We start from the raw sequence: 13,595 nt of genomic DNA on the forward strand, positions 1-13,595 counted from the left end.
CACCTAAAAGAGATTCGAGGGCAAGGATAGGAAGGCCACAATTAGATTCCTAATCTCGAAAGACAAAGGAGCCTGAAATATCGTTCGAACACAGATGCAAAAAGCAGTTCCCGAGGGAGATAAGCAGGCATCGGCGTCGCACGAACATCGGTGAGGGTGCTTGCTGAAGCCAAAAAGGTCGCTTTATGAGAGGCTCAAAGTACGAGATAGAAGCAAAGACTAAGCAATCAGAAGCCTTTGGTGTCAAGGATTCAAAGAGTAGATGGCGGGTACAAGTCGCGGTGTTCGCACGAGCATGAATGATCGCTGCCGAGTATAGTGTGACATGGGTGTACCCGCAACATGTGTTGATGTAGAAGGCTTCCGAATCAGACGAACCAAAAGGCGAGAGCATTTGCGGACCTTTCAAGATTGCAGCCTTAGTAGGTTGCAGTGTCAGAGTGCAGTTTCTATGGCTGACACAAAAGACAGGTCAAGACTTTCCAGGTTAAACGATAAAAATAGAGGGCACACCGGGGTATATTGTGAGCGGTGCTTATAAGTAGATCAGGAGACGGGATGGGAGAAGACGGCTCGAAGAAGGAAACAAGAACCAAGGCACGCCAATTTCGCCGATTGCGACTCCACGTGGCGATTTCACGTGATCACGAAGTCGAGTGCTGCAACGCAACCGGCGGGGGCAAACACTGGCTCGAAGGTACACTAACAGCTCACTTCCTGGTTTCCTTCTTACCATCTCCATCTCATTAGCTACGACATCCACGACATTCTTGACGCACATCTCTATATTCCACGGCGCATCCACGCATACCCCATAACATCAGACTTGCGCTCGCAACAGCCTCATCTCGGACTTATTCATCTCGGGAGACCTTATCTCTCAGTGAAGGAACCGTGAAAATTTGCCCCTCTTGCGTGCAATACTCTCTCTTGTTGCTAAGGGCCGATCATCACATTTCCCTGTGGTTCGAACATACCTTTGACGACTCCCGGCGACTTCCCCTTCCCCCCTTCGGATACCTGCCGATTTCTTCTTCAGCAGACGGAGTGCTCAAATTTGTAGAAGGAATGAAATGTCCTCATCTGTCGCAGAATCACAGCGCCAGAGCGGGTCCTATGAATACAGCTTGCGTGACGAGGAGAAGTCGACCGGTAATGTTTGTGCCTCCTCATATTCTTCTTTGTTGACTCCTTGTCTAGACGATCACGCCAGTGCAGCACGTGCCACGGAATCTTTCGTGCAAAATATTAGCAGCTATGGACGCCCCTCCCCTGAATTCTTCGACCCAAACTACGATTCCGACGATACTGGTTTTGGTGAGTCGATCGAATAACCCTATGCACCCGCAGGACAATACCATAGCTCACACTCTCTTCCCCACGGGGCCTTTAGAGGATGATTCGCCCTATCCCGAGGTCCGTGCGGCCGTTGCAAATTTCGATGACCCGGATATGCCTGTGTCCACACTTCGGGCATGGACGCTCGGCATCTTCTGGGCTATCGTACTCCCCGGAATTAATCAGTTCTTCTACTTCCGCTACCCCTCTATCATGGTTACTGGAGTAAGTGGACTCGTGCTAATAACCGCTTTCTTCGATGTGCACATACTAATCAAACACTCTGCATTGTAGCTGGTCGTGCAGCTCTTAGCATTTCCCATGGGCCGATTATGGGCATATTCGCTACCCGCTGTACGAATGTTTGGCATCTCATTGAACCCCGGTCCGTTCACTATCAAAGAACATGTGAAATGTATTCCAGTATCTGCCTTGATACGCTGCTGATTCTTGTTCTAGGTATTGATTACCATAATGGCTGGTGTGGGTGCACAGACTGCCTATGCCGTGCGCATTCAGTTCTCCCTCTCTTTTGCTGCGTTTGACGTGCCTTGCAGACGGATATCATCGCAGTTCAGAAGGTCTATTATAATCAATCATTTAATTTTATATGTGAGTGCACATCTCCTATGAATCTGTGCAACCTGACCGCTGTATTGCAGACCAATGGATGCTTGTCATGTCAACCCAACTTATTGGATTTTCGATCGGAGGCGTCGCGCGGCGTTTCCTTGTCGCACCGCCATCGATGAGTACGCACTTTGTTGGGTCTTTTCCACGCTATTCCTTCACAATGTCATTTTACAGTCTGGCCAAATACTCTGGTCATGTGTGCCCTATTCAACACTCTGCACTCTCAGACCTATGCAGGGCCTGGAGCGCTAACCGGCATGACGAGAGAGCGATTTTTTACATACGCCTTCCTTTGCTCAATGGTGTGGTGTAAGCAGGCATGTCCTCGCAGGTTAACTACATGTACTGATCTCATAATGGTACAGATCTTCTCCCTGGATACCTGTTCCAGGCGTTAAGGTGCGCACGCATAATTCCGCATACTATAGCTCACCCTGATCTTTCCCCCCTCCACTTAGCATGTTCAGCTGGGTCTGTTGGATAGTCCCTAACAACGTCGTGAGTCATGGCCTTTGTGATGTCTCAAAAACGCACCGTAACTATTGGAGCAGGTTGTAAATCAGCTATTTGGGTACGTCGCTGTACAAGTCAATGGTGCCTATTTGAATTCAATCAGGCTTTAGTTATAGGAGTGGACTGGGACTATCCATGCTGTCATTTGATTGGAACCAAATTGCATTTACCGGAAGCCCGTGAGTAGTCGAGCTCATCATGCCATCACTCACCGGCTAACTCATGCCTTTAGGCTTGCGACACCATGTACATCTTGTCTAACCTGAATATCGGAAGGCTCAATTACTGATGCATTATTGCTCATTCAGGGTGGGCGGAAGCAAATATTCTCGCTAGTTTTATTTTCTTCTATTGTACGTAGTGACTTCCCAATTTCCCACAAATGATATGATGCTAAATTTCGACGTAGGGATTTTGACACCTGTGCTATATGTGAGTATTTATCATAGCCTTGGAAGCACGCTCATAGGATATGCCAGTACACAAATGTGTGGCACAGTCAATATTTGCCGTAAGTCATATTGCTATCCAGAAGCAAGACTTTCGACTAAATCGTCTGTAGAATATCCTCTCGCTTCGCATACGACAACACTGGCCAAGAATATAATGTCAGCAGGATCATAAATACCGATGCGAGTCTCAATGTCGACGCGTATAAGGAGTATAGTCCTCTTTTCTTATCGTACGCTCTCTGACGTTAAGAAGAAAAGTGCCAGCTCATCTTACTGTCTTCATACAGAATGACATTTGCAATATCCTACGGCCTCTCGTTCGCTTCGATCACAGCGACGATCACACATTCCCTCATCCATTTCTGGAAGCCAATCAAAATATATTTTGGCCGCTCATTACGAGAGCAGCCTGATATTCACGCTCAATTGATGTCTAGATATGCCCAAGGTATTGCGCAATCCTGCCCTAACAACAACAACTAATTCCAAAGGGGATATTTTCAGTTCCTGAGTGGTGGTATGCTTGTATATTCGGTGACGCTTTTTCCTGGCATGATAGTCAAATTTCTGCTCATCGACATGGACAATTTAGTTGTGACGTTCACCTTTGCATGCTTGTGCATCGAATTGTGGTCGACTGGGATGGAGATCTGGGCTCTTTGCATTGCTCTACTCATTGGTAAATACCTGCGCCTCATGTCGAAACTCGCCGATTGCTAAGAGTACCAACAGCTCTTGTGTATCTGATACCCGTAGGTATGCAGGACCGAAGTTTACTCTACAAGCGGCCTTTCCTAAGTGGCCCTACTTCCCCCAGGAATGATCCAAGCCATCACAAATCGCCAGGTTGGATTAAAGTGAGTATCTTACATGGAGCTCCGACCTTGCACCGATTTTCTAAATTTGATCTTAGTGTACTGAGCGAACTTATCGTCGGATTCATGTTACCGGGCAAACCTGTCGCCATGATGATGTAAGTCTCAACCTGGGAGTCTTGCCTGAAAGCAATTTTGAACTACCTTGACAGGTTCAAGGTGTGTTTGCTTTGTGACTGTGACTACATATATTGACCTACGGATCAGACTTGGGCATATATCACCATGTCACAAGGTATGATCTCTGAAAGCTGTCGAATTGACTCAGATTCACTCCCCTTATGTTGATTCCCTCAGCAATGGTATTCACAGCAGATTTCAAGCTTGGTCATTATATGAAAGTTCCCCCACGGCCGATGTTCTGGGCTCAAGTTCGTCAAACCAGAATCACATCTTCGAACATATCTTACCTTTGTATCAATGTAGATCATCGCCACCATCATCGCTGGTACCACACAGTTGGGCGTTCAAACCTGGTAGGTCGTATGTTAGCAGCACATGCACTTTCTAATATGTTTTTATATCACAGGATGTTTACCCACATACCGTGAGTTTCGTTGGCTAGCTTCGTGTGTGCTCAAGCTGAGTCCGATTTCAGCGGCCTCTGTAATCCGAATCAAAAGGACCAGTGAGTGACATTGTACGTGCACCCCAACCTGCAGCTGACAGTCCGCTAGTTTTGTTTGCGCTAATACTCAGGTTTTTGGTACTGCTTCGATTGTAGTAAGTGTGTTTGCTGGGTGTGTTACATTTCCAGTGCCTCATAACTTTCTTAGTGGGGTGTTGTTGGTCCCAGTTTGCAGTTTGCCAAGGGACAGTTATACTAGTGAGGCACCTTATCGGATCACAACGATGTCTTTTCTCATCTATTTTCCAGTGGTTCGTTTCGAAAGACTACAAGAAACGCAAGTGCTGACCCCGTCTCCCAGCTTTGACATTTTTCTTCTTGATTGGCGCTGTATTGCCCATCATACTCTGGTGGCTTACACGCAGATACCCTCACAGTTGGCTAAATTATATCAAGTGCGTAACGCATACGCTATTCAATGTCTGATTGTTCATTTTCTATCCCGCGTAGTTTTCCGTAAGTATATCAACACCAATGACCAAGATCGCCGCTTATTCTATAGCCAGTCTTATGTTTGCAGGGTTGGGTACCCTTCCGCCTGCAAATGCTTCCAATTTTGTTCCTTGGGCTATCTTGGGATTCATTTTCCAATATGTCATCCGACGACGACACTTCCCTTTCTGGGCAAAATACAACTGTAAGTGTCCGGTAGATTCTATTTCAAACCTCACACCATCGCCCGGCAGATGTTCTCTCTGCAGCCTTGGATGCTGGCACAACTGTTGGCGTGTTATTGGTATATTTCTGGTACGTGGTCCATCTCTCAAGTATTCCTTGTTGCCTGTTGACGATACGACAGCTTGCAATACCCACTGCAAGGAGGAATCGGTCGAGATAATGTTCAAAAGTGGTGGGGCAACAGCGTATTCATGCGCACTGCAGACTGGAATAGTCCTGCATTGAAAGTCAGCGAAGGTCCTACCTTTGGGTGCGTAAACCAACTCATTGGCTCTCATTCAATTATTCCTCACATGATCCCCCAGGCCAACATCATGGTAGTAGACAATGGACTACTTGTACTATATCCTAGACGTGTTGTACTATCACAGGGTTTTCACTGTTTTGCTCGTGTTGTTGTGGATGGATGTAGCGCTCAGAAGTGAACTAATCTATATATTTATCCTGGTCCATGCAAGTAATGTATGCACAATATTCAATCGGTAAGTGACATCCAAATGACATCTACTGAGTCTTTCGATCCACAGCCTGCACGGATGCAGTCTCTGTAGCAGCCTGTTTGGTCTTCTCTTCCTCCAGTCGCCGTTTCTCTCTCCGTTCGCGTCCCCGTGTTATCATTCCTTTAGGTTCGAGCTCGGCAAAGAAATACTTGCAAACCTTCTCAATGACCCAGCATCCAGCGAAGTCGAGGATCATCATGCCCGTCAATTGGACTTTAAACTTTAAGATGGATATCTCAGTATCAGACCTCTATACTGTACGACTGTGACTTACCGAGTTTGCCATCTCGACAATTTGGAGCCAGCGATTGATCTCAGGCATGAAGTCCGTCGCGCCCGAAAATGCAACGGCGCTGGCACCAACAAGGCCCCAGTAGAGTGCCGGGTTCTCTCTGATGCCTTCTCGGAAGGGGCGTCCCTATATGATACAATGAGCTCTCTGTACCAGGGAAATCTTGCGGACCAGAACTGACCTGGTAATTGATGGCAAAAGTAGAGACCTGCTGAGAAAGACCCAACAGGAAAACAGCGGTGTTCAGCAAGTTAGCTTCGAACTTGGCTTCTAGATCAATGGGACCCCGTCTGAAAACGAACGCGTGAGCCAATGCGTGAACCTATGTCGCACAATGCGACCTACTCTTCCAAAGCATGTGCTAAATCCGTGATGTATACCATCGTTCCGATATGGAGCGCAAATTGGAGCAACACAGACAACAGAACGTAAAAGTTGAAGATGTTGCTCAAAGGTCTTTCCCTGGAGAGTTTCTCCACCGGCTGGTACGAACAGGCTGTCATGGACTTGTAGATCGTACAGCGATGTCTGACGACGTACCTTGGCCCGTGAGATGCACAAGAAACACACAGACATCATCATGCCGGTGATCGTCACCTGGTAATCGCCAAATTTGATACCATCAAGATATTGGACGCTGAGGCTGTAGGCCGTGATGAGGCAATTGAGTGCAAGAATTTTGTACATTTGGATGGTGGCGACGAGCGTGCAGCGACCCTGCCGAATGATATGCGTGACTGAAAAATACTCATTTAGACTAATGCATTTCGAGTAAACCTCTAAGCAACGCACTTGCAGACACGTTAGATAACTTTGAGGTGAACGGCGCGGCGCAAGAGGCATCTCCAAGCTTGATCTTGGGCACCTCATCTTCTCCCTCTAAATCAGCCATTTTATCGGTGATTGCGGCCATATTGAACTGGATGGTCCATAAAATCAGCTGACATCTGACAAGTTGTGACACGCCAGTCACTAACCTTCTCCATGGGGTTTTTCTTCCTCGCATCTGCCTGTTCCGCTGCAGCTTTCTTTTGAGCCTCAACGACTTCGGGGTACATATGAGCGATGACGGGGGGGACGGGAGGAGGCGGTTGGTTAAACCTCGCCGAGATCTTGAGTTGACTTTCGTAAACCTTTTTGACCCGCTCCAACCGCTCCCGTTCTGCAATCTTCATCAAATCCTCAGGCGTGCCATCGAGCAAAGCAACGCCAACATGGGCCTGCTTCAGAGCGCCAACGTCATTGGTTCCATCGCCAGCCATAAGCGTCGTGTAGCCCAGACCACGAAGGGATGTGAGAATAAATTCTTTTTGCGACGGAGAGACACGGGCGTAAACCCAAGTATGTTGAACCAAAGTCAGCCAGCTCGGGCGAGACTCATACTGCTTCAGGGCAGCGCCGGTGATGCAGATGTCGTAGTTGTCGAGAAGATCTTGATCAAGGGGCTCTGACGGGTCGACTGGAATTATTTTGGTCTCGTCCACGTTACGCCATGTCAAATCTACGATCGATAGCGAACATCAAGAAACGCATCTTTCTGAATAATATGACTAGGCGTACCAGCTTCGTGTGCCGGATTCTCCTTCAGGTCCAAAATGAGGGCTTCTCTATCGACGATTTCGACATCACGAGCGACATGGACAGCCGTCAGGGGATTGTCGCCAGTGATCATGATACACTGCGTGGTACATCAAGAAGCGTATATAAAATAGAAGTTAAAGAGACATACACGGTGGGAAGAGTCTGCGAGCATCTTGAGTGCCTCCACAGCATCCGGCTTCAGAGGGCAGTGGAATACAAGGAACCCAGCAAACACCAATCGGCTCTCAACTTCATCACGAGTCAACTTGTTGATCTACCACATCGAAAGTAAGGTAAACTAGGTGTGATAAATACACCGCACAGTGCCGAACACCCACCTTGTCATTCGAGATAGAGTCGATTTCCTTCATGCCAAGCGCGAGGACGCGGCTGCCCCGTCGAGTAAACCATTTATATGTCTCGTCATATTTCTCTGGAACCGTCGCCAACATGGTTCTAATGGTTTCAGGAGCGCCTTTGACCGCGACCAAGCCACGGCCGCCAGAGAGCGTAGACACCGTCGACATGCGTTTCAAGGCAGAAGAGAACTGGAACCTTCGGCGAATATTGAGCGACGTGCGGTGCGGCGCAGCTGCCGAAGACGGAGTCACGGTATCGCCCCTAGAGATTTGCCATTCAAGAGCCTCCAGGGTCGTTTTTTCCATAGGGTCGCCGACGATTGTCCCGTCGTCCAGACGGACTAGCGCATGTGCACCGGCAAGACAAAGCGTCGTCGTGCGGCTGCTTTCTTTGACATTGACGAGCTTCAAGCCATCAGTCTGGCTGGATAAAAGTATTCAGCAGAGACCAGGACATCGATCTGGGTCAGACTCACTCAACACCGGCAATACCCTCCAACACCAAGTTTTCAGCAGTGATAGTCCCCGTTTTGTCAAAGCAGCATACGTCCACGCGACCCGCATAAGGAATACGGAATGGCTCGGTACAGAATATCGCTAATCTCATATGTTAAGATTTGACCACTGCGAATGGCGTTTCACACTCACCATACTTCGACAGCGCGACGAGTGAGGCGTTGACGGCGAGAGACAACTCCATTGGCAACTCGGGAGGCACCACGCTCGTTACGATCAGTACACAATCGAGTAGAAGTTTCGACTTTTTCAAGTCCCTCTCGATACCTGGAGGGACATGGTCAGATACAAAGATGTGTTGCAAGGAAAACAAAACGGCACACCTTTGACCCAGACATACCAACTAGCAGCAATGGCGAAGATGAGAAGGAAGCCGATGAAGAGGAAAGACTCCATGTTGTTCGCAGATACTCGTTCTGTCGAGAACACCATCGTCCTAACCAATTGCCCCTGCGCCGTACCGAACCCAGTGCGCAGAACAATTCCAAGACAACCGCCATCGGGAGTGGTTCCTGGAATTATCTCAGACCATCGTGAGCTAGTGCAAGAACTGGAAAACCTACCAGCGTCCGTGGCCTGCAGAAGCTTCGTGCCGCTGAACAAAACTTCATTCTTGTGTTGACCATCAGCGTCCAGCTTCTCTGCACCCTCAAGCAACTCAATCGACTCTTTCAACAAAGGCGTCGATTCTCCAGACAGCATCGCTTCGTTGACGATGCAACTACCGTGTACGAGAAGTATATCCGCCGGGATGTTCGTCTCTGCCTGATGTGCCCGTGCTATTGCCGCAGGTTAAGAAAATTCCTATGCACGACCATAAAGATCTGCTTACCGACCGACACCACATCTCCGGGAAGAAGTTCGTCTGATTGAAGTATCGACCACTTGGAGTTACGCCGTACATTGATTGGGAATGGTTGTACCGACATGGTCCTAAACTCCGTCAACGTTTTCACTCGCTATGTATGCGATACATCAACACAACGAAGATGGAATCAAAGAACAGGAGTGCGCACCTGCCACACGACCGTGCATTCAAACACAACAAGCATGAACAGCGTGAACAAGCTGTAGTACCAGTACTCGTCCAGACACCACAGGGCTACGCAGAACACCTGGAACACGAAGAACGGGGCAGTCGCGTGCTCGGTGAACAAGGCCGAAAAGGACGGGATGGGGATGTTGAACTCGTTCTTGCCGTACATCGACAGAAGCGCCGGTATCTCGGAAGATTTGAGGCCCTTGGGATTGCGGAAGGTGGACAGTTGTGGACGCGTGGACGTCAAGTACGGGAGGAGGCCAAACGTGATAGGGTCGGTCTGATGCACGGAGTACGTATCTTGCTGGTAGCTGAACGTGTAGGTGGACGGATCTGATGGGTCGACTTTATCGATGGGGACAATCTCACCCTGGCCGCGGTTGGCCACGGGCACTATACGGATACAATTCGCGTCTTGTAATGAGCGCGCCTGTACCAGTGATTTTTGAGTATCGAAATGAACGGAAGGCATTGCTGACGGACCTTGCGCGTTGTCACCCATGCTTTAGCTCCCGCATTCCACCGTGTCACCAAAAAGCTCAGAGCGTGTCCTGCGCCGAGCAGTACGCACCCTAAGAATGTCCACTCCTCGCTCATAATCCATTCATCGTATTTAACATAGTACGCATATGCGAACAGGGGGTAGAGAGAGAGGAACGGGGCAGCGTAGAGGTGTGTCCAGCGCGGAACGGTAACACGTAGCTCGGTGCGCGCAATCTCGGAGGAGATGATGTTGACAGAAGTCCTATCGGATATGTCAGCTCGCAAACGAGAGGAAGCGCTCGCATCACAGTATGCAAAAAAAAGATTCCTGAATCTGACGCCTGTAGAGCCAACCAACGGACCCAGACGCCTGGAAAGACACTTGGGACCAGCAAAATTGTCTCAGCGTAGAGCTCGCCGGCCCACCAATACCCTCGGCAGAACGTAATGCCCATCACCTCGCCCAAATAATAATCACCCAGCGCTCTACGGTGCACAGTGTTCCTTTTGCATCCTCTTTGTCCAGCCAACGTTCCCGCAAATGCATGCCCGCATGATGACCGGAACACTACGAAGAGTAGAAATCCTCACATGTTATGTCAGAACCGCCTGAGCGGTGGTCTTCTGAAGAGACCTAGAATACAAAGCCTATCTCGTCACTGCAGCACGCAGTCGTCAATGTCCTGAAGACACAGTCGCCAAAAAAGAGCGTACGCTGAGACAAAGAAGGGGTTTATGAGCAAGGTGCACACGTAGCCGTCACTCCGAGTTGGCGTCAGCCCGGCAGCTGTGAGTTATGTAATCGCACATATGTTTTCGCTTCTCACAAAGTCACGGTCTTCACATCATATTCATGGCTCAAAACGACAATCGTAGGCTTGACGTGGGACTCTGCAGGAATGACAAGTCCTACCTTGAAAGCGACGCCGACTATCCTGGAACTTCGAGAAAGAAAGCGCTGCACAACGGAACGTTGCAATTGTCCACAACGAGGTCACATTCGGAGTACATATATAATGATAAGTGACAAGCACCACTAGCTGAGCGCTGAGCGTCCATTCGTGTAAACGCGCCAGCAAGAGGAGCCGATATGTGACAAAGAGATAAACGTACCACAGAACTGTTTATAAATCACTTACGCTGCGACTTATGACCCCTCAGACTCTCGTAAAGTCTAGAAATGCCTCCTCGAGATCCAGTTGTCGCACCACCATCGCCTCGACAATGATCCTCCGGATGTGCACGGGTTCATCAGCATTATCCGACATCTGCAGTGCGCTCAACGCCTGAGCAAGTTCCTCACTGCCGTCTATGACAGTGGCGTCCGTCGCATTCGTGGGAGAAGGCGTGACTGACGGCTCGATGCAGGCATGCACAACGTCCAGTGAAGGATCCTCGAGGGCTTTCTTTCGCTGTGCCCGTCTAAGATCTCGCGCGACACGGCGCTTCTCCGACTTCGAGTTAGGCTTGTATGGTTCAGCACCATGGGAGATGCCAAGAGGCGAGCCGACAGGCAAGGACCAGGAAACGCCAGGCTTTACGTTGACAGGTGCAGGAGCAGAGATGGCAGCGTTCGTATAATATTCGAAAGTGGTGAACGGTCTGGTGTCAACTAGAAAATCGCGGGGTTTGTCTGTGGGTCTCGGATCGTATAGCTGGTGGTCCACAAAAGCTGATATATCTGTCTCATCGAATTCGGGCTCTGGATCCATGGAGAATAGTGCGAGAGACTCGTCGATGTCAACTTTGATAGACGGTACAGGATCGTGATCGGCTGGCGTAGAGATAGGAACTGTGGGAGGGGATGGGGAAGCAGAGAAGTCCGAGCCGAACGCTGGAACATCGTAGTACAAGTCGGGCGTGAGCGACACGGTCGAGTTGAGCGAAGAAGACACAGCAGAAGAGGCGGATGTGAAAGACGCAGGCGAGGCCTTCGGAAACACATTCCTAGTCTTGACCTTGGCAGAAGTCCCCTTGTCTCTTCCCTTCTTGGCGAACTCTCTCGCATCCTCCTCCCGGACCGTCGCACCCAAGACCTCGATCTCTTTCATCACGACGACCTCGGCGTTGATCTCGGCTGCCATAGCTCTAAGAGTGTCAAGCGTAGCGGCAAGGTGCAGAGGAGTGAGCCCGACGAGCGCACCCTCGTCTGCGACGCCCAGCTCGTAAAAGGCTTGCCCGCCGCCCTCGAGCAATCGCCACTTTAGTTGGGTGACTAGTCGCGCGAAGCGTGCGGGAGAAGGGTGCATGAGGTGAAGCTTATACTCAATGTTACCCTGCCTGCAGGTGAGCCGTGGTACGGAAACAATACTAGGTAGAATGCGTACTTCTTCAAGCTCAGGGACAAGCTTTGCCCTACTGTTCGTATCAAGAGAGTAAGACGATTTCCCTTTGGCGGCGGGAATAGGGGAAGTGGAGGACAGAAACGGATCCCATGGTGAAGGCACTCGGGGCGATTCAGACTCGGACTCCCCAAACATGGCGACAGTTGCGGGAGTTATAGATGAAATTTCTGGTGGATATTGAGGTGTGTGTAGTTAATTTAGACCGATATTCGAGGTATCATTGTGTGTTCTTAGAAGCTTTAGCGTGTAGTGCGGGTGGTGAAGAGGATGGCTCCTTTGCGACTTGCCATGACTCATCGCGCAGGCGTGGGGAGAAGGTCTCACGGTCACATGAAGCTTCCTCTCTCGTAATAGTCCTCTTTCTCCTTGAGCAGTCTTGAGACCCTTGAGCCTCTCGACTTCCTCCATTCGTCCTTCTCAAACGGCCGTCGCAATCAGCATTGGAATAATCAATAAGAAACTCGACCATTACTATGCCTCCCCCAATTTCCTCTGGTGTGAGTCTGTCCACGATTTTCGGCGACGCCTATACCAATTCTTACCACCATGCATTAGATGACCTTGAAGCGCATACACCGCGAAATATTGGATCTCAAGAAGGAAGACATGGGAAACATCAAACTCGGGCCATTGGCAGACGACAACCCATTTCTTTGGAAGGCGCGCATTCCAGGCCCCGAGGGCAGCGTGTACGAAGGTGGCGTGTTCGAGGTAGATGTGCAGCTCGCCCATGACTATCCGTGAGCCATCTGTATTCCCTGCGTGTTTTACGCCATTGTGAAATGCTGGCCTAGATTCTCGGCGCCCAAGATCGTGTTCCAGACAAGGTAAGCTCCGGGGTCTCCTGCGCTTCTAGGACTCATGAGTGTCGGTGATTAGGATATACCACATGAACATATCAGATCGCGGAAATGTCTGTATCGATATTCTCAAACACAATTGGTCCCCGGCACTCTCTGTTTTCAAGGTTATCCTCTCCCTTTCCTCCTTACTTACGGACCCTAACCCGAGTAAGTACCACGCCTTGACGATATTCCTCGACCTCGCTAATCCCTCCAATGTTCAGGTGATCCACTAGGTATGACCACACCGCGATTTTGTGGCCTATTGACCCATGCTGACTTGAGAATGCTCAGTGCCATCTATTGCATCCGAATACCTGCGGCGTCGTACAACGCATGATCAGACTGCTCGACAATGGACAGAGCTCTACGCAAAGCCCGCACCGCCACCGCCACCCCCTGCACCTGTAGTGAAACCTACTGCCTCGCCACCGCGACCGGTCTCCACCACCAGCACCGTCCGATCAAGTGGCTCCTCTTCAAGTGTGCCAGTCAGAGCCGGTGTCAAAGGCAAAGCCCGT

At 49.7% G+C, this 13,595-nt stretch overlaps 4 protein-coding genes across 4 annotated transcripts; 2 read left to right on the top strand and 2 right to left on the bottom strand.

The window, feature by feature from the left end:
* Positions 1 to 1,073: 1,073 nt before the first annotated feature.
* On the top strand, positions 1,074 to 5,438 carry HETIRDRAFT_126879 (oligopeptide transporter; the record flags this gene model as incomplete). The annotated part of the gene is made up of 30 exons (XM_009554518.1): positions 1,074 to 1,317; positions 1,364 to 1,563; positions 1,633 to 1,746; positions 1,798 to 1,845; positions 1,896 to 1,950; positions 2,001 to 2,090; positions 2,146 to 2,280; positions 2,337 to 2,370; positions 2,430 to 2,469; positions 2,523 to 2,542; positions 2,595 to 2,663; positions 2,954 to 2,995; positions 3,047 to 3,166; positions 3,224 to 3,384; positions 3,736 to 3,793; positions 3,850 to 3,909; positions 3,971 to 3,974; positions 4,019 to 4,046; positions 4,109 to 4,182; positions 4,238 to 4,287; positions 4,341 to 4,358; positions 4,410 to 4,439; positions 4,489 to 4,534; positions 4,588 to 4,637; positions 4,689 to 4,690; positions 4,741 to 4,834; positions 4,946 to 5,076; positions 5,126 to 5,186; positions 5,239 to 5,367; positions 5,423 to 5,438. 30 exons carry the CDS (start codon positions 1,074 to 1,076, stop codon positions 5,436 to 5,438), a joined length of 2,223 nt encoding a protein of 740 aa, XP_009552813.1.
* Positions 5,439 to 5,535: 97 nt separating this feature from the next.
* Positions 5,536 to 10,342, bottom strand: HETIRDRAFT_157550 (P-type ATPase; the record flags this gene model as incomplete). Its single annotated transcript, XM_009554519.1, has 18 exons — positions 5,536 to 5,837; positions 5,892 to 6,035; positions 6,091 to 6,199; positions 6,255 to 6,391; positions 6,450 to 6,646; positions 6,702 to 6,828; positions 6,887 to 7,410; positions 7,470 to 7,587; positions 7,639 to 7,764; positions 7,829 to 8,273; positions 8,326 to 8,446; positions 8,498 to 8,632; positions 8,689 to 8,877; positions 8,929 to 9,144; positions 9,198 to 9,324; positions 9,382 to 9,834; positions 9,888 to 10,149; positions 10,242 to 10,342. The coding sequence occupies 18 exons, from the start codon at positions 10,340 to 10,342 to the stop codon at positions 5,622 to 5,624; spliced, it is 3,747 nt and encodes a 1,248-aa protein (XP_009552814.1). The 3' UTR covers positions 5,536 to 5,621.
* Positions 10,343 to 10,840: 498 nt separating this feature from the next.
* On the bottom strand, positions 10,841 to 12,502 carry HETIRDRAFT_482121 (uncharacterized protein). Its single transcript, XM_009554520.1, has 2 exons — positions 12,215 to 12,502; positions 10,841 to 12,163 (listed from the first exon to the last, which is right to left on the bottom strand). The coding sequence occupies exons 1-2, from the start codon at positions 12,365 to 12,367 to the stop codon at positions 11,045 to 11,047; spliced, it is 1,272 nt and encodes a 423-aa protein (XP_009552815.1). The 5' UTR covers positions 12,368 to 12,502; the 3' UTR covers positions 10,841 to 11,044.
* A 288-nt stretch (positions 12,503 to 12,790) lies between these two features.
* Positions 12,791 to 13,448, top strand: HETIRDRAFT_243531 (uncharacterized protein; the record flags this gene model as incomplete). The annotated part of the gene is made up of 5 exons (XM_009554521.1): positions 12,791 to 12,972; positions 13,027 to 13,059; positions 13,112 to 13,242; positions 13,299 to 13,310; positions 13,369 to 13,448. Coding segments are annotated over 5 exons (438 nt in total), but the record flags the coding sequence as incomplete, so codon positions are not given.
* Positions 13,449 to 13,595: the final 147 nt, after the last annotated feature.

This window comes from Heterobasidion irregulare, assembly GCF_000320585.1.
Source record: "Heterobasidion irregulare TC 32-1 unplaced genomic scaffold scaffold_13, whole genome shotgun sequence".
Classification (NCBI taxonomy): Eukaryota; Fungi; Basidiomycota; class Agaricomycetes; order Russulales; family Bondarzewiaceae; genus Heterobasidion; species Heterobasidion irregulare.